Genomic DNA, 18,775 nt, shown 5'->3' on the forward strand with positions numbered 1-18,775 from the left:
GACGTTTGTGAGGCTTTTTATTTTCAAACTGTTTAATAAAATCTTGACCTTTTAGGGGAGCTGGTCCTGTTCTTGCATATCTCCCTTGGTATATGCTCTTTCCCTAAACAGTGGCATCCTGGACCCTGTCATTTCTGTACCATATTCCACTTGACCTTCACAGTGTTTAAGTCTGAATTTAAGAACGCTCTGAGATGATTTCACCTGCAAGAAGTTCTAGGCACAAAAAGCTTGTTAGCCCCTTGAGATAAGGTGGGTTTAAGTAGGCAAAGAAATTTTTAACAAGACGTTTATCTGGAAGCAGCCTCCAAGTTAACCATTTATTTCTCCAGACCAGCTTTCTCCCCTGATTCCAGATGAGAGCATTCAGCTGCCTTCTTGACATCTCTGCTTGGAAGTTTAATTTGAACACGTCTAAAATGCCCTGTCTTCCCCCAGAAGCCTGCTTCTCCCATAGTTTTCTCAGGAAACGGCAACTCCATCACTTGGCCAAAAACATCCTCGACTCCTTTCATTTCCACATCCAGTCTGTTAGCACTCTTCAAAAAATAATCCTCAGTCCAGCTACCTACCACTGTAGTTCAGACACCATCATAAATTTCTTAAACTCAAAATATCCTCCCAACTGGTCTCTCTGCTTCTGCTTTGCCTGGTGTTTGAACTTACTCTCAACATAGCAACCAGAAGGCTCTCTTTAAAACCTAAGCTCAGGACTTCCCTGGTGGCACAGTGGTCAAGAATCTGCCTGCCAATGCAGGAGACATGGGTTCCATCCCTGCTCCCGGAAGATCCCACACGCCTCACAGCAACTGAGCCTGTGCACCACAACTACTGAGCCTGCGCTCTAGATCCCGCAAGCCATAACTACTGAGTCCATGTTCCACAACTGTTGAAGCCCACGTGCCTAGAGCTCGTGCTCCGCAACAAGAGAAGCCACCGCACTGAGAAGCCTGTTCGCTGCAACAAAGAGTAGCCCCCACCTCACCGCAACTAGAGAAAAACCCCTCACAGCAACAAAGACCCAACGCAGCCAATAAACAAACAAACCTAAGCTCAGAATCCTTCAGGGCTTCAGCCTTACTCTAAGTAAAAGTCCAGATCCTTATGATGACCTACGTGGCCCTCAGGTATCTATCTTGCTGTTAAACCTCTTTGGTCTCTATTACCCATTGCTCACTCCATCATACAGAGCTGTCTCTACCTTGGGATCTTTGCACTTACGGTTCTCTCTGTCCAGAATACTCTTTCACCAGATAACTGCATGGCTCAAGTCTTCATCTCCTTCAGGTCTTTGCTCAAATATCATCTCAGTGAATCCTTCCCTGGCCACCTTATTTTAAATAGCAATCTGGGACTTCCCTGGTGGTCCAGTAGTTATGACTCCGTGCTTCCACTGCAGGGGGCATGGGTTTGATCTCCCCCTGGTTGGGGAAGTTCTGCATGCTGTGTGGTGCAGCCAAAAAATAAAATAGCAATCTGTTCCCCTGCCTCATTTCCCCTTCTCTACTTGATTTTTCTTTATAGCACTTGTTACCAATCTGGCTTATTGTATGTTGTACTTACCTATTGACTTCCACTGTAATTAATGTAAGTTCTCTGAGGACAGGGTTTTGTTTGGTTCATTGCTATATCCCTGTCCTATAGAACAGCCTGGCACATAGTAGCCATTTACTAAGTAGTTGTTGAATGAAATGGTAGAAGCTGGCCAGATGCAATTACTTTTATAAGGAATGTTTGCAATACATAGCTTCTCTCTTTATCTCCTTCCTGAGGAAAAAAATGGAGAAACCAGAGCGGTAACAGAGAACACGCTATTATTGTGGACACTTAGAAGCGAAACTTTAAACAAAAGCTTTCTATTGAGTACCTACTTGTGTACCAGACATAGTACACCAAATAATTCCACGACAGTCCCATGCCTGTGGAGTCTTCCATTTCATAGTTGAGGAAAGCAGCTTGTTTGAGCTCACACACACAAGTCCCCTTAACTCCAAGGCCCACGTTCTTTCTAATACACCACACTCCACCTCCTTCCTAGGTTGGAGGACAACCAGGAGTAACTGGATCTAGTCGTGGAGCACAGCAGGCAAGATCTGTTTTTTGTTGTTTAGCATGAGGTAAAATTGTCCCAGGAATTTCAGTCAAGTGTTCATCAAACTAAGTGTGGTTGTTAATATTTGGGTCGGGGACAGGAATGAATAATTCATATTTCTCCATTGAGAGAGGGGGAAATAGAGACAACTGGCTAAAATTTGTCAACTAAGATACCTTCCTAAGGACTCTTCTGGAAAAAAACTAAATGGTAAGCTTTTCATATCTGTATTTTGGTGAGTAATACTGCTAATGGCTATCTTTGCTCTGGGCCTCCTGAAACTCCAATTTCTAGTCAAGAAAGTGCATTTCTGGGCTGTGTGTAGAGCATTACCTAGGAGTTTGGTTTCCTGGGTTCCTTTCATCTGCTCTCCTGCAATGCAGGAGGAGCCTAGCCTGGTCTCCAGTTTCTGACTGGAGTTACCACAGGCCGAAAGAACTGCTAGCCACTGAGCTGTGAGTAATTTGCTTTTGAGAAGTAAATAGAACCTAGCCAGTAGAGAACCCAGGGGTGTGGCCAGTAGTTCTTTTCCCAGGCTCCTCCCTCCCCACCCCCCAAATGACCTTAACCTTCTTTCATAGCTGGAGAGCAGCCAAGTCCAGCCTAAACAACACTCCCAACCTCATTGGCTCTTTCGCCTTGCAGCCACTACCACCCCCAAGTGGCTAAGGCCCTTCCCACTAGGCCTCTCAGTGGGGTCAAGGTTTTCTAACTACTGAAGGGCAAACACTGAAAAAAGGGTGAAAAATATCTAGTATCCATGGCCTTTAAAGGATCGGCAGTTGGCTCCTGAAATTGGGAGGGAGGGTGGGGTCTTTGTCCCAGGGTGGATGAGCATCCTCAAGTAATACATACGGCCAAGGCCAAAAAGGATGCTTCTGGTAAATGTCTAAGACCTGATTGGTGCCGCCCCTAGTTTCAGGATGGATTTAAGCGTCATCCAGCATCCTTGGAAACTGCCAACGAATACCCATGAAAAGAATCCACACGAAAAGTAGCATAAATTTTGGGTAAGGTACAGCTGCCTGTCATCACAGGCATTAGCCCTACCTGCTAACAGCTGGCAGTGTCAGAATCAGAGGCCAGTGTAGTCATTTTTGTCCCATAATGGCCTGGCCTCAAAGCCAAGATCAGGATCAGCTACTCTGTCATTCCCATAGGATTAGGACCATGGAAAGTTTAGTGCCTGGAAACTGAATTACTGAGAGATGGCCAAGGCCATATCCAGATGTGGTGGCAGAGCAAGGCAAGGCAGCTATAGAGAAAAATGAGTTGTCAGGTTGCTCCACGGAAGTGAGTGCTCCATGAGAACCACAAACTTCCTTCACATCTTCAGTGGGAAAATCACTGGCTCCCCTTTTTGTTCAGGGAGTTATAACAGCCCACCTTCATCAAGCACTTTGCACCAAGCACTATAAAATCCATGAGGTAGTTGATATTATCATCTCCATGAGGACAAGGACTGTGTCTGTCTCGCTCAGTGTTACATCCTCATCCCCGTCACACAGTAGGCACTCCTATTTTGTTGAATAAATCAAAAAGATAAAATCGGAATTTAATGGAGGAAAAGAGCAGGTAGGAGCTGTTGACTTGGTGTGCCCTGTATAGAATTCCCAGCATAGCCCGTAAAGACTCTTAGTTGTGTAGAAAAAAAGGAAGAGAAGGAGAGAGGTAAACCTGAGAAAGATTAAAATAGTGTGGGGGTGGTAGAAAAAACAAAAACAAAAACACAACAGCCAGGGAGGCTGAAGACCTGAATTCAAATCCCACCTCTGCCACTAGCTGTGCAACTTCAGGCCAGTCACTTCTCCTTTCCGAGCCTTAGTTCCCTCATCCGTAAAAGGCAGGTATCAGGTTAAATAAACGGATTTATTCACTAGATCCTTACTGAATACACACAATGGCAAGGCACTATTCTAAGTGCTGATAACACTTTGGTGAACAAGGCCTCTGCTCGCATAGAGCTTACTTTCCATAAGAGGAAAACAGACAATGAAATGAGTAAAATTCATGGACAGGACAATCAGGTGATAATAAGTGCTATGAAGAAAGCAGAACAGGGTGATGGCATAGTACAGGGTGGTGGTTGTGTCTTCTCCAAGGAGGTGACATTTCAGCTGAGACCTGAATGTAGTGGGTTGGCCAAAGGGTGGTCAGCAGTGAAGCATTTCAAGCAGGGTAAAGAGCAATAGCAGAGCCAAGCAAGTTCAAGAAACAGAAATGCTATAAGTCTCTTACGTTCTAGGATTCTAGAAACAGTGATACACTGCTTACGTTGTTTAATTTAGTCAGGGATTTGTATTATGAAACCGTTTCTTGGTGGTGTGGCATATTTGCTTCTGTATGGAAGTGGCTGGGTGGTGTAACATCTTTTGGGAGCCCCAGGATACATCTCTGTCTCTCTGGCTCTCCCACAGTGCTGGCCGCTCAGCTGGCTCCCTGTGTACATGCAGGCTCCATTTTAGCTGCAGACTCTGAAAGCAGACTGGAGAGAGCTGCCTCCTCCACTACTTACTCACAGCCTTGAAGGCCCAGAACCCCTCCCATCCCACCTAGTCGTCTTCCATTCTGACAAGCCAGAGCTTTGAGAGCATAAGATTCAGCTCCCTTGTTTTCCAGTCGGAGCAGGAGCCAGAAAATGAAACAGGAAACAGAGCGGAAGAGGAGGGGGGTGGGTAGTAGAGAAGGAAAGGAAGGAGAAATTGCAAGAAGTAGAGCTGAAGAGCTGGACAAAGTTCTACCTCTAAAAGGTGACAGTTGAGCTTTTAAAAAACATTCTGACACTCGGACAAGAGACCCCTGTCCTTTTCACAAATAGATTTTTGAGAGAATTTGGTGTGAATAGAGGGAGCCTTAAGAATGCATGTTTTTTCCCCTTGTGAATTCACAAAGGACAATTCATTTCTCAGTTTTATCTTTGCAAACACAGTACTGCTTGGAGCCTCACAGACTTCTAGAGATTCCAGCCAAGGCCCCAGTCACAAGTGTGCCCCACAGCTCTGCCGATTCACTCACATGCCTCTGGAGCTGCGAACAAGGGTGTGTCACCAAAAAACCTGGGGTTCTAAACTCCGTTTTTCCCCTTCTCCTCCAACACACCACAACTAAAACCTGATTTATCCACCTTACACACAACAAATACCTGAGGGCAGTTTACGTCTCAGGATCTGAAATGAGCTATAAAGAACCAAAAGACACAGTCCCTGGCCCCCACAGAACTGCTGTCTTTGCCTGGAGAGATAGCAACCACCTCTTTTGTTCCCATCCACAGTAGTAGCTGTTGCGGAAGATAAACCCCTCCCTCAGCCAGGGCTGTGGCCAGAGGCTAACCCAGACCCTAGCTTCGTTTGGAGGGCGGATAACTGAAACCACAGAAGGCTTTGGAATCCTGAGAAACGAGAAATCCACCAACGGAGAAGGATTTATTATCTATTTCCTTTAAGCAAGGTGCAAAGTTGTTCTAACAGTTTCCGTTACAGGGGTACCAACCGGCCGCTCCTCCCTACGAGACGGTTTTGTTGAGTTAGCTTTTTTTTTTTCTTCTTCTTCTTTTCTGGCCCCACTTCCTACGAGAGAAACTGCTTGAATAAGGAAGGAGAGAGAGTCCTGGGGGGCGTTCTCTGAAGTTTCCTTCACCACCCTCCTTAGCCATCTGAGGTGGGGCTGATGACTGAAGCAGGACAGAAGGTCCCTGGTAGCCGGAGGAGGGGAAAGTCAGGGGGAACCCCCACTTTCTTCACACCCAGGACGCAGGGTGCCGCTGCTGGCCACAGAAACCCCAAGAAGGCTTTTCTTTTTATTCACAGAACAGCTATTGTGTGCCAGGCCCTGTGCTGCGCTGCTGTTGCCTGACAGCAGGGAAAGTGCGGCTCTGGCTTCCGTGAAGAGGCCGCGGGGCAGCCCCCAACTCCGAGGGCCTCGGCCCCACGGGAACTCTGAGGATGTTTGTGGGGCGGAACTGGGGCAAGAGCACCGACTGTGGGACAGCAGCCCCGGCGAACTAACTGAAGGCGGGGGTGGGAAGGGGCTGAGGAACTCCTGGTGTCACCAAGGCGGTCAGGTGCCAAGGCGGAGCGGCGCGGAGCGGCGCGGAGCCGCGGGTCTAGCCTTCCCCGCCCTGCTCGCCCGGAGTCAACATGGCTGCCGCGGAGGGGGGCGGGGCAGCTCCGAGGCCCGGCGCGAGCGGGGCGGGGCCGTCACCAGCCGAGCCAGTGCGCGTGCGCAGGCGCGGCCGCTCGGAGGCCCGGATGGAAGAGTTAAGGTTCGGGCCCCGCCTGGGAGGTTGAGACCGGCGGGCGCTGAAGACCCGGCGCCGGCTTGGAAGCCTAGGAGTTCTGGGGGGGAAGGGAAGTTGTCAAACGGCGGACGAGGGAAATGAGGCGGAGGCCGCAAAGAAGCGAGGAGCCCCGCCCCTCCGCCATAGCGGCCTCCGGGTGCCGCCTCTTCCTTTACAGCCTGCCGCCTTCCCCTGCCTTCCGGCCGTAGGCCGGGCCGGGCCTCGCCGGCCCCCTCGGGAGTAACCCCTGAGCCTTGGCCCCTTTAGGGAGAGGAGATGCCGAATCCCCGCTTGGGACTGTGTCTGAAAGGACAGTGCTGGAACGGGCTTCGGACCCGCTGGGCTGGCAGAAGGCGGCCCCTGCCTCGCGGCGGCCAGCGAAACTTCTGGTTCTTGAGGACCCTGGGTCGGAACAACGCCCTCCACCCCCACCCCACCCCCCGCCCGCCGCAGAGGATGTTAGTCTTACCTAGAGAGTCCAGGGCCCCCATTCAACAGGTTTTCCTATCTGCTCAGATTGGGCCCTCCTTGCCCTAAGCATAGCCAGCAAGAGCATGCGCTGTCATTGGACAAGTACTGGGCTCGGAGTTGGGAGACCCGGGTTGTAATCCTGGCTTTGAAAAAGCGCATCCCCTTTGGCAGGAGTGAGGGCTGGTGGAAAGGCTGATGTTTTAGACCAAAAAAAAAAAAAAAAAAAAAAAAAAAAAAAAAGACATTCTCCATAAATACAGCTATGGGTGTGCCACTTGACCCCAGTGAGCCTCAGTTTCCACATCCATAAAATGGCGATGGTAATTACACAGGGTCTAATGAGATCTCTGGTGTAAAAACTCTGGAGAGTTATTATTACTCGTCTTTCTGGGGCATATTTATCTCACGGGAAAATATTGTAAAACTAGTTGCTCTGTAAGTGTCCTGCCAGTTCAGAGAGTCTGTGATTTCGTAAAGGGGTTGTTGGGAAGTGAGGCCCGCAATTAGCTGAGAGGGAGAGCTCACGGCTTTATTTTTGTTTTCACTTGGTTTACCTGTAAACTAAGTGTAGGCTACAAGTCTTCTGTGGTCGCTGGGTCTAGAGCTTGACTCTGGAGAGTGGAAAGGAAGAATGGAAGCCTGGTGAAGAGGCAGAGGTGGGTTATGTGCTTTTTATTCCCAACTTTTCTGCATGTGGGTGGGAAGTGAAGGAAGGGAAAAAGTGAATTCCACCTAGGATAGAGAACCAGCGGCCTTGTAAGGTGGGCTGTGCTTGTTTCTCCTATTCCTCTCGATTCGGCGAGTCAGATGTTGGCAACGTTGGGTAGAATCACAAACCACCGCTGCTCTCTGGGGATTTCAAAAGCTTGCCTTTCAACTGAATTTTGATGAGCAAACCGGTGTGGCGTCGGGGGCCCCTCCCTTCCTCCAGGCCTCCTGGTGATGGAGTAGGCAACAGGCGCCCCCTTGTGCTGAGGAAAGAGAACTGTTGCTTATGGCCAGTTTTTCTGAAGAAATTGTATTTTCCTGTGGCTTCTGTGACTTTGGCGTTTTGCTCTCAACATGAGATATGCTGGAAGGAATACTCGGAGCAGGAATTTTATATCCAGAGCCAATGAACTGGTGAAGCCAAATCCAGTTCTTGCCACTTCCACTGACTCAGAATACAGGCTTAGAATGCCTGTTTGTAATGCTAGGCCCTGGGGATATAATTGGGAGCAAGATAGACAAAGCCCCTGCCCTCATAAACAACTTGAATAAGCGATAGCATTAAAGACGACAAGGAAGAGTGTAGTGAGAGCATCTCGCATAGTCTAGTGAGACTCAGAGGATTCCAGAAACAAGTAATACCTAAAGGTTTGTTAGGTGTTAGCCAGATAAGAGAAGAAAGAAAAGTCTTCCAGGCCTCTCTGTTAGTTTTTCTCAGTTTAAGTATTTTTTCCTTTAGGATTAGTTCATCACCCCAAGTTGATGAGCTGCCTCTGATGGTCTCGCCCTCCCTTCTTATTTCCGACTGGTTCTGTAGGAGCCATTGCTACTTCTTTGAGCTCAAGGAATTGTTAAAAAAAAAAAAAAAAAAAGCCTTCTAGTGCATTCCTTCCCTCAGAATGGCTTTGCAGTTGTTTATACATTGCTGCCATTCCAGCAATGAGATGGGAAATAACAGTTCTCTCCATCCCTAGTAGTCGACTCTGTTGTCCCCCTAAGTTTGTTTTAGCAATGTGAACTGGCTGAAGTCCTGCTGAGTGGTGGTTTTCTTTTCCATCTCCACTTAATTCAACAGACCAGCTGAACACACATCAGAGAGCTTAACTAGAGTGTGTAGCCATTATGGTCTTCCAGTTCAGATCTATGCCCCACTTCTGGGACTCTAGTTTGGGACCTAGTTTATTATTCTGGGCAAGAAGGAAAGGGTGCATACCAAATAACAGCAACCACAATATAGATTTGGTAGTACTTCTTCACACTTCAGTCCATTTCACCATCATGACAATTTTGTGAGACAGGCAAAATAGTCTGCTCTCATTTTACACATAGAGAACTGAGGCTTAGAAGAACAAAATGAGAACTTGTGAATGACAAAGTCAGGGCTTGAACCCAGCTCTTTAGTTCCTGCCTAGGGGCATTCAACAAGCTTTTAAAGGTTTTCTGTGAGCTTAGCTTTCCAGCTTCATGCCCCTACAAGAATACAGTGCTTCAGAGTGACACCAAGCAGTCCCATCTGCCTTTAAGATACTCTTCCCTCATCTGGGAGGTTAGGTGGTTAAGTTTGTCATAGTAATGTTGGGGGTGGTGTTTCCATGAAGAATGCTTTTAAGAATTTACTTTCTGCCCATGTGTGACAATTCCTTCTTGGGTTTTGGAGTTCAGAAGCCTACGGGAGCTCAGTCCTGGCAGCAGCTCTCCCTGAATTCCTGGTGGTGAGAGGATGTGGCCCCCAGACCCATCGCAGAAAGAGGTGCTGGGGTTTGCAGTCAGCTGCCGTGTCCTGACTCTGGTGCTGCAGGTCAGTCTGATCTTTTGTCCTGAACAAGCCATTGCCACATAACTGGCTAGATACTAAGAATAGGCCTCATCTTTCTCCTTCCCAGATGTGCCCCTCCATGTGGTTAGAACTATAGAGACCTAGACCACATAGGCTGAAAAGTGGGCAGAACTCTTAGAAACGATCTATTAATCTCTTATTATTTATTTATTTATTTAGATCTATTAATCTCTTATTTTCCACATGAAGTAGCTGAGGCCCAGAAAGGTTAAATAGCTTCCTTAAAGTCACAAGGCAAGTTAGAGAAGGGCTAGCATCACATCCCAGGTTTCCTTATTTCTGGGCTAGTGGTCTTTCCAATAGACCATGATGTTCTGTAACCAGAGATGCCTTTAGGGTATGACAGCTCAAAGTATTGCCTTGGGTCCCCTGACCAGGAGACAGCACCGTACCAGTCATTTGAGTGGGAGAGAGGTGGCACTGTCCTGAGACCATCTGTGTATATTTGTTTAGTCAGCAGTGTCTCCTGCTCTTCCCCCAGCCCTATCCCCTTGCTATCTCCCCCACACACAACCCTCCAGAATGCATTTTGCAACTCCCTTTCCCCTCCAAGGCTGCCCTTGATACATATTTTCATCAATTCTCAGGTATATATGAAGTATGTATGGTGCCTAGCACAGTGCCCAGTGCTTAGGGGGTCCTCAGTACCTGTTATTGTTGAATGTATGTCATCACCGTGGGGATGTTCTATTAGTACATTATGTGTGCCTTTCATCACAAGAACTTTCTCTCTGAGGCTCATAGCTGGTTCCTTTGTGGAAAACTCCTTTCCTCTCTCCTCCCCCATTGTGTGAGGCGTAACAGGCTCTGCTGGGTCCCAGGTTTAGTTGAAAGTGTCCTCCACTTGGAGACCAGGGCTGTTACCTGTGACTATCACTCTTGTCCCACTTGTTTTCACTGTTTGAAGTGGCCTGATAAAGAAACTGACCAGAAAAGGAAAGAGCTTTTAAAATGAGGTTATACTCCTGTTGCCAGGCTGGGAAAACTGACTTGATGATGGCTTTGAACCAGCATCAGCTGAGTGATCGGCAGAACTAAGGGAGCAATGCTGTGACTCGGCATCTGGGATAGGGTACCAGGACAGCTGGGTTCTAATTCAGATGGTGATTTGGAAACAAGTATGTTTCCTCTATACTGTTCGCTCAACTACCGAATTTTATTAAGTTCCTGCTCTGTTCAAAGAACTATGCTAGATGGGGGTGTAAAAAGTCACGATCTCTTTTCCCTTACGTAGTTGACAATCTAATGGGGCAAAAAGACATTTGATAATAATGCTGTTTCAGTATCCTCCCCTGCCCCCTTCCACCTTCAAAGCTTATGCCGTCCGGTTATAGCCCCAGTTGTCCTTTGTTGTTGCTGTCATCTCTGTTCGTGACGACTCATTCCTCCTCATTCCTTGAGGGTTTTAGCTCCTGATTCTCTGTTGCTCTTTTCAGCATCACTGTGTATTTCTTGGTGGTTTCAGTATGAATAAAGCTGCTACATCTAACCATTATCTCCTAACTTTCCAGTTCACTCCCCCCTACTGCCCCAATTCTAACTATTCTTCCACTCCCTCAGAACTTATCCATTGATTCTACCACCATTTCACTGTCCCTTACCCACCTCATGGTTTCAGCTCCCCTTCTTACCCAGCTAGATTCCGTGGTCCACCACGCATACGCGTACAACTCACTTGCTCCCCTCTCCCTATGTCTTAATCACAAGACAAAAGCCCAGCCTTGGTTAAATTCAAATCTGTGTCTACTCCATGTCTGCATCTGCCCAGAGAAGAGCACACAACTGTGTTAACTAGTCTCTTTTTATTCAGTGTTATTAACCCAAATGAGTCCTTAGTGCTACCTGGCAATCTTAGTGTGTTTCCCTGGTCCAGTCACTCACCCATTCTCTCAAATTTTTCTGCACAGCAGACTCACCTGGGAGAGCTAAAACAATCTAAATGCCCAGGCTGTACCCCATACTGGTTAAATCATTAATGTTGTGGTGGGGGGGAAACCCAGGCATCAGTATTTTTGAAATTCCTTGGATGATTTCAGTGCACAGCCTATTTTGAGAAATAGGGTCATAGATGACTTATTTTGCACATTTTCTTCTTTGCTCACGTCTCTAGCACCTTTTCCTAAACTTGTTTTCCTGAGTGAAAATTCAGTCTCCTCTCTAAGGCCAGCTCCTCCACCTCCCTAGCAGATTCCATCCACTTTTGCCTACTCCAGCAATTCCTCCCTTTCTCGCTCGCGTAGTCAATGGTTTCCTTTCCACTGGATTATTCCCACTGGCAAACAAATACTTACCTCCCACCTTTTCTCTTGACCCCACAATGCCATTCACCTACTACTGCATTTCTCTGCTCCCCTTTACAGCAAAACTCCTCCAAATAGTTGTCTGTGTCTAGTGTTTCGCTTCTCCCCTTCTCTGTTGAACCCAGTCCAGGCAGTCTTCTCTCTCCTCCACTCCACTGAAGTAGCTCTTGTCAGAGTCACCAGTGACCTTCCCATTGCTAAATCCAGTGGTCAGTTTTCAGTCCCCATCTTACTTGACCTATCAGCAACATTTAACAGAGCCAGTCACTCCTTTGCTTCATTTGGTTGTATGACACCGTGCTCTCCTGGTTTCCTCCCTACCTCACCGGCCCGTCCTTCTTTACCTTTATTGCTAGTTCCTCACTCTCATTCCAGCCTCTAAATGTTGACATGTCCAAGGCCCAGTCCTCAGATCTCTTCTTTTCTCTATCTGCACTTCTTCCCTGGGTGATCTCATTCAGTCTCACACCTTTTAATATCCATGCACTTGTGACCCCCCAAATTTATATCTCTAGCCCTGATTGCTCTCCTGACCCTCAAACTCATATATCTCACTGCCTCATTGATCTCTGCACTGGAACGTCCATCTCAAACTTAACTTGTGATTCTTCCCCTGTCTCTTCTTCCTCATTTATTAAATGGTAATTCTTCCACTTGCTCAACCAAAATTCTAGTTCTCCTTCATCCCACAGGCTCTCTTCAATGCCATCATCCCAGACCATCATGCAGAAGCCTTCTCTCCTCCTCGCCTCGCCCCCTCTGGCTCTGTGGACCAACTTGTGGAAGGTCTCCTGGGTGGCCTATCTCACTGGGATGCTGAACACTTCCTGTTCATTGCCGAGCATGGCTACCTGTATGAGCACAACTTTGCCTTCTTCCCTGGTTTCCCCCTGGTCCTGTTGGTGGGGACTGAATTGCTGAGACCCTTGTGGGGGTTACTGAGCCTACGGAGTTGCCTGCTAATCTCAGTAGCATTGCTCAATTCCTTGTTCTCCGTGCTGGCTGCACTTGCACTTCATGACCTGGGCTGTCTGGTTTTACACTGTCCCCGCCAGGCCTTTTATGGAGCACTGCTCTTCTGCCTCAGTCCCGCCAGTGTCTTCCTGGCAGCTGGTTACTCAGAAGCTTTGTTTGCCTTCCTGACATTCAGCGCCATGGGGCAGCTGGAAAGGGGCCGAAGCTGGACCGGTGGACTCCTCTTTGCCCTTGCCACTGGCGTACGCTCCAACGGGCTGGTCAGTGTTGGCTTCCTCGTGCATTCTCAGTGCCAAGGCTTTTTCTCTTCTCTCATGGTGCGGAATCCTCTGAGACAGCTCTTGAAGCTGATGGGCTCTGTGTTCCTGTCAGTGCTCACGCTTAGCTTTCCCTTTGCCCTCTTTCAGTATTACGCCTATACCCAGTTCTGTCTGCCAGGCTCAGCCCAGCCCATTCCTAAGCCCTTGCTACAATTAGCTGTGGACAAGGGCTACCGAATTGCAGAGGGAAATGAGCCGCCTTGGTGCTCCTGGGAACTTCCTCTAATATACAGCTACATCCAGGATGTCTATTGGAATGTTGGCTTTTTGAGATACTATGAACTCAAGCAGGTGCCCAATTTTCTACTGGCTGCACCAATGGCTATACTGGTTGCCTGGGCAACTTGGACATATGTGACCAGCCACCCTTGGCTTTGCCTTACACTTGGGATGCAAATGAGCAAGAACAAAAAGACCGTTGAGAAGCCTGATCCTGGATTCCTCAGTCCTCGGGTGTTTGTGTACCTGGTCCACGCTGCAGCACTGCTGCTGTTTGGCAGTCTGTGCATGCATGTTCAGGTGAGGTGGACTCCTGGCTGGGAAAAGGTGTGAACACGGCCAAACCCCTTGGTTAGGGACAAGGAAGATAGCTAACTTCTCCCATTTGAGTGATCTGTACCTAATTTATTCATTCAACAACTATTTGGGGGTGTTTTTAGTGCAAGTCCCTGAGCCAGACCACTGAGGGTAGAACATGAATAAGATAAGATTGCTGCTGTAGGTGGGTCTTGTGGTCAAAATGGAGAGACAGACATTTAACAGGTAAAATTATAGTATAGTGGGGTGGGAGAGGAGATAACTTTTGAGATAAAGTATTGTGGAAGCACAGAGGAAAAAGCAGCTAACTGGCTGAAGGAGGTGAGGAGGGCATCATATTTAGGCTGGGTCCTGAAGAATAAGAAGGAATTCCGTTTAAGAAGCAGAGGAAGAACATTCTGCAAATGGAAGGGCATGTGAGTTGTGAAAGGACCTCATCTGAGTTATAGGAATAAGCACAGAGGATATCTCTGGAACCTTCCCTTAACATACAACTATACCCAGAATGTCTGCTTGAATGTCGACTTTCTGAGGTACTCTGAGCTCATTTTCAGAGGAGATATCTTGTATGGTATTCGGTTGGTGGTGAAGATAAAGAGGGATGGGAAGGGTTTGATCATACATTCAATTTTTTTTGTTCCTGATTGTGGCCCCAGGTTCAACATAACCCCAAGGAAGGCTTTTTGTCTCCTTGCTGGCCACTCCTCAGCAGTTTCTGCCTCTTGGAGGCACACACTCACTGTTTGTAAAGTTCTCTGAGGTATGTGAATAAGAGGCACAGGGGAAATAGAAAGTAGCATTCTGTGTTTGTAGCCGGATTAGCTACTAGAGTGAATGCCAGCTAAGCTTGGAGTTTTGAGGATAGGCGAGGGAGGCCATTTGGAGACCTGGCTCTGAACTCCCCTAGAGGGATAGTGTTGAACCACAGGATCCGCTGCCCCCTTTCCCTCTACTTTGCCATCCCCTTGGGATGAGGGAACTGCTTCAGGTGCCCAAAGCCCCAGGGGCAGCCTAGAATTTAGAGTCCTGGCCCTGGGCTAAAAGTGGACCCCATAGAGGTTTTTTGTTTTTGTTTTGTTTTTGCCCACACTGCATGGCATGTGGGATCTTAGTTCCCTAACCAGGGACTGAACCCACGCCACCTGCATTGGAAGCACGGAGTCTTAACCACTGGACCGCCAGGGAAGTCCCCTGACCCCCATAGAGTTTCTAGTATTAATTGGTCTATTATTGTGGTAATTAGTCTGTAGCTATGTTTATTTGTAACATTGCAGTCACCTGGCTGGTGTCATGCATAGCTTTCTATGTCAGATTCTAAGCTCTGCTGAAGGAATATCTTTTCCAGTGTAATACATTTCTAGTCTTGGAGCTATAGTTCACCCCAGCAGCAGGGAAGTTCCAGACTCATCCAATTTGAGGCAGTGACATTCCAATAAATGTGTATGTTTTCCCCCTCTTATTTCCAGGTTCTTACCAGGTTTTTATGCTCCTCCACTCCTATTGTGTACTGGTTTTCAGCTCACTTGCTTCACCATCAAGAACCGCTGCTGAGATCCCTAGAGACTGTGCCTTGGAAGCCTCTTGCAGGGGACTCCCCACCAGGACAAAAGGTCCCCAGAAACTCTATCATGGGACTCTTGTACAACTGGAAAACTTGTTCTCTGGTCACACGATGCATTCTAGGCTACTTCCTGACTTACTGGCTCCTGGGACTAGTCCTACATTGCAACTTCCTGCCTTGGACATGACCTGGAGACTTAGGGGACAAGCTTGAAGGAGATTTACCGAGGGTCTGAAAGTACAAATACATGCTGGGGCTGCCTTTGCTGCCCTGGAATCCTTACTCTGTCTGTTAGAACCTCTCTCTCGAAGGTTGGTTAGGAATGGGAGAATTGTGAGCCTCTAGGGAGCCCCTTCTTGTCCTGGCTATGGCAGAATTTAGAGTAGTAACTATTTTCTCTGTAAATGAAGAAATCTTATTCCAACTCTAAAGCACACCTGGATCTATCTTGTCAATCAACTGTAGCAGAGATAGTCTTAAATTTATCACCTACCCATACGTAAATTTAAATGTAAATTTCATCAGCGGCTTTAGCTGACGAGTTGGTCATAGTCCACACAGTGATGGTGGAGGCCTGGACATCGTAGTGGCAATAGTAAGTAAAATGGGACCATCTTTTCTAAAAGGGGCATTGTTTCTGATAATTTTTTTCATTATTCACTTATTTGTATGAAAAAATCTTACAAAGATATGCAGATTAAACAACTATATCTGCAATGAATTACCTTTTTATTTTTATTTTTTAAATTATTTTATTTTCTTGGCTGCATGGCTTGCAGGATCTTAGTTCCCTGACCAGGGATTAAACCTGGGCCACGGCAGTGAAAGCACCAAGCTGGACTACCAGGGAATTCCCATAAATTATCTTTAAAAACAAAACAATACAAATTAAGGGCTGAGACCCTGCCATGTGCTCTGCATCCACACTTCATTTGGACATTAAAGGTCAATTAATGCAAAAAAAAAAATTAATATAAGTTACTTGGGGGAAAAGAGTCTTGGTAGGAAGAACATTATATGAGGAGGCAGGAGGCCTGGATTCTGGTCCTCTCAGTAAAACTCCACTTACCGGGACTTCCCTGGTGGCACAGTGGTAAGAATCCGCCTGCCAGTGCAGGGGATACAGGTTCAAGCCCTGGTCCAGGTAGATCCCACATGCCACAGAGCAACAGCCCATGCACCACAACTACTGAGCCTGAGCTCTAGAGCCCGCGAGCCACAACTACTAAAGCCCATGTGCCTAAAGGCCGTGCTCCACAAGAGAAGCCACCACAATGAGAAGCCAGCGTACCACAATGAAGAGTAGCCCCTGCTCGCCACAACTAGAGAAAGCCCGTTAGCAGTCAACGAAGACCCAACGCAACCAAAGATAAAATTAAAAAAAAACAAAACACTTACCAGCTGTGGACCTTGGGAGAGTTTTCAGAGCCTTAGTTACCCCTTCTGAAACTAGGGGAAAATTATATTATCCTACTGGAAAAAAATATCCAGTTCTCCTGTTTTCAGCACTTAGGAGAAACTCTCCCTCTTCTCGGCGCAACTCTGAGGAGTAACTCCAGTGACCTTTCCTTTGAATGAGGGAAAGCAGTGACAGTTGGCAAATAAGGCTCCCTGTCCTGTGTAAGTAAACCTGCCCAGGGGCAACTAAATGTTCAACAAGGTGAGTGGTGACTGGTGTTCCTGCCCTGCCCCAGTGCCTGTGCTTGCTTGATTGGTAGACAAGGGTCTGATGAGCCAGCACAGCAGTATGAATTGATAAATTGTAGGTAAGTCCAGGGTTGAATGAAATGGTATCTTCCTGCCCCCCCATTTGATAACGGTCTGTCTCTATAATTGTAGTAAAATCTTGATCCCTGCTGAGCTATTTTTTTCTCATTCTTTGAGCCAGGTAAGAGGCTCTGCATCATCACCACTCATTCCCCATTTGAGCCAAAAATTCCAACAAGCAGAAACTTCAAAATAGATGGATAATCATAAGCAGCTTCTGGAGAGCTCTGAGAATTAGAATTTTGACACACTCCCTCTGACCATGACTGAAAGCTAAACTTGCCAGCTGAAGGGAAGTTCCTGGCTGAGCCCCAGCACCCTCTGTTGGAGCTCCTAGTCAGCCTGGCCAATAAGCATTTCCCATCCACCCCCCCCAGCTTTAGCACAGCTGAGAGAATTTGGTCCAGAGTCAAATGCTTCTGAAAATGTACACACAGATCAGGACAGCCCTCTGCCTTCTGCCAAGACACCCGAGTGCCCTTCTTGGCAAAAGATGATCACCCCTGCCCTAGTGTCCCTCCAGTTGGCAGAAACTGTTCCCTCCCTCCTCTCCAACAGCTGCAAATCTGGGGACTTCCACTCTGTGTGCAGGAAGAGTTGAGGTCCTGATTCAGCTCTTTACTGAAGAGGTAGGAGTACTAGATTATTTGCTCTCATGGATTCACCTTTTTGCCTCTTTGGTGGTGATAATCAGGACTGATTGCTTCCCTACTGGAAGAGGTGACAAACTCCACAGGGGGTTTTTTTACTCGGGGTGATTTCACTGCTCTGGCAGTCTCAGGTTAACCTTCACACTAGATCACATCACCCCCAGAAACAAGTGATTTCAAGGACCAGAAACCCTATAAATGGGAACCTCTCCTTCTCAACAAATACCAAGGAACTAAATCACTCTGGTATTTTGCAAAGACCATTCTGGTTACAGCTGATTATAGAGGGGATAACTGAGGACCCAGCTAGGTGAACACACCTGATGTGACCTGGAGATGGACGTAGTTTTCTCTCTGACCTTGGAGAGATCTAGTTCTCTAAGGATCTAAAGAATGGGCTGATTTTATGGCCAGCAGCTGTCCTTTTACTATCCTATTAACAGTCTTTAATAGTCTGGGAGAGGGATATGAAGGGCCCAAGGCAGGAAGCTTCCTGTTTACCCTGAGGTCTAACAATGCTGCAGCTGGGTTGGGCGTCTACAATTTCAGAGAAAAGTCATTTCCTTCTGAGACCCAGCTAAAACAGAAACCAGACGCTTCATGTACCTGGAAGTAGATGCTTGTTTGTTCTTTAATGAAGGTGGGAGGAGAGGGAGTGTTTGACATGTCTTTACCAGTCCCCTTGGAAAAAAAAAAATCACTTTTCTTGAACAGACCTTCTCAGCTTCATATAAAAAATGTAGCGTGTGCAGGCTCATGGGGGTTGCAACTGATTGATTCTTTCAGCAATTGTTTAGTAATGCCTATTTTAAGGGCGTAAAGAAGACTCGCCATGCCTCCTGTCTTCAAATAGCTGTGTGATAGAGTTTCTAGCAGAAACACAGGAACATTAACCAAGGAAAAAACTGATAAATTCTGGGGAATGAAGAGATACTTAAGCTTCTTGCTTTATATTTCTCTACTTGAACTTTTTATGATGAGGATGAGTTTTACTTGTATGCTTGGGAAAACGTAAGTGCGGTACAGAGTAGGTACTCTGTAAATTCACACAAGGTGGGGATGATCCCTCCCAGCTTGAAATACACGAAAAGACTTTGCAGGGAATGGCCTTTGAGCTGGACTTTGAAGGACAGTAGGATTTGAAAGTTAAAGGCAGAGAAAATGAGTATAGCAAGCAGGAAACAGGACAGGACAGGGAGAGCTCAGCTTGATTAGAACTGAGGTATTGTCATTATTGCGATCTAAGCATTGAAATCAGCCCCAAGCCCAGCTCCACTGTAT

At 47.1% G+C, this 18,775-nt stretch overlaps 1 protein-coding gene across 8 annotated transcripts; it reads left to right on the forward strand.

Annotated features, from left to right (window-relative positions):
* The first annotated feature begins 6,318 nt into the window (after window positions 1-6,318).
* PIGV (phosphatidylinositol glycan anchor biosynthesis class V) lies at window positions 6,319-16,952 on the forward strand. Of its 8 annotated transcripts, none has more exons than XM_057701284.1 (5): window positions 6,319-6,353; window positions 7,411-7,495; window positions 9,210-9,345; window positions 12,377-13,498; window positions 14,983-16,948. In XM_057701284.1, the coding sequence occupies exons 3-5, from the start codon at window positions 9,268-9,270 to the stop codon at window positions 15,262-15,264; spliced, it is 1,482 nt and encodes a 493-aa protein (XP_057557267.1). In that variant the 5' UTR covers window positions 6,319-6,353; window positions 7,411-7,495; window positions 9,210-9,267; the 3' UTR covers window positions 15,265-16,948. The 8 variants fall into 8 exon arrangements, with proteins under 8 accessions (XP_057557267.1, XP_057557288.1, XP_057557305.1 ...); XM_057701305.1 differs by having other exon boundaries at window positions 6,323-6,866; XM_057701322.1 differs by having other exon boundaries at window positions 6,323-6,826.
* The last annotated feature ends 1,823 nt before the right edge of the window (window positions 16,953-18,775 follow it).

The sequence above is a fragment of the Hippopotamus amphibius genome, chromosome 1 (genome assembly GCF_030028045.1).
Source record: "Hippopotamus amphibius kiboko isolate mHipAmp2 chromosome 1, mHipAmp2.hap2, whole genome shotgun sequence".
Lineage (NCBI taxonomy): Eukaryota > Metazoa > Chordata > Mammalia > Artiodactyla > Hippopotamidae > Hippopotamus > Hippopotamus amphibius.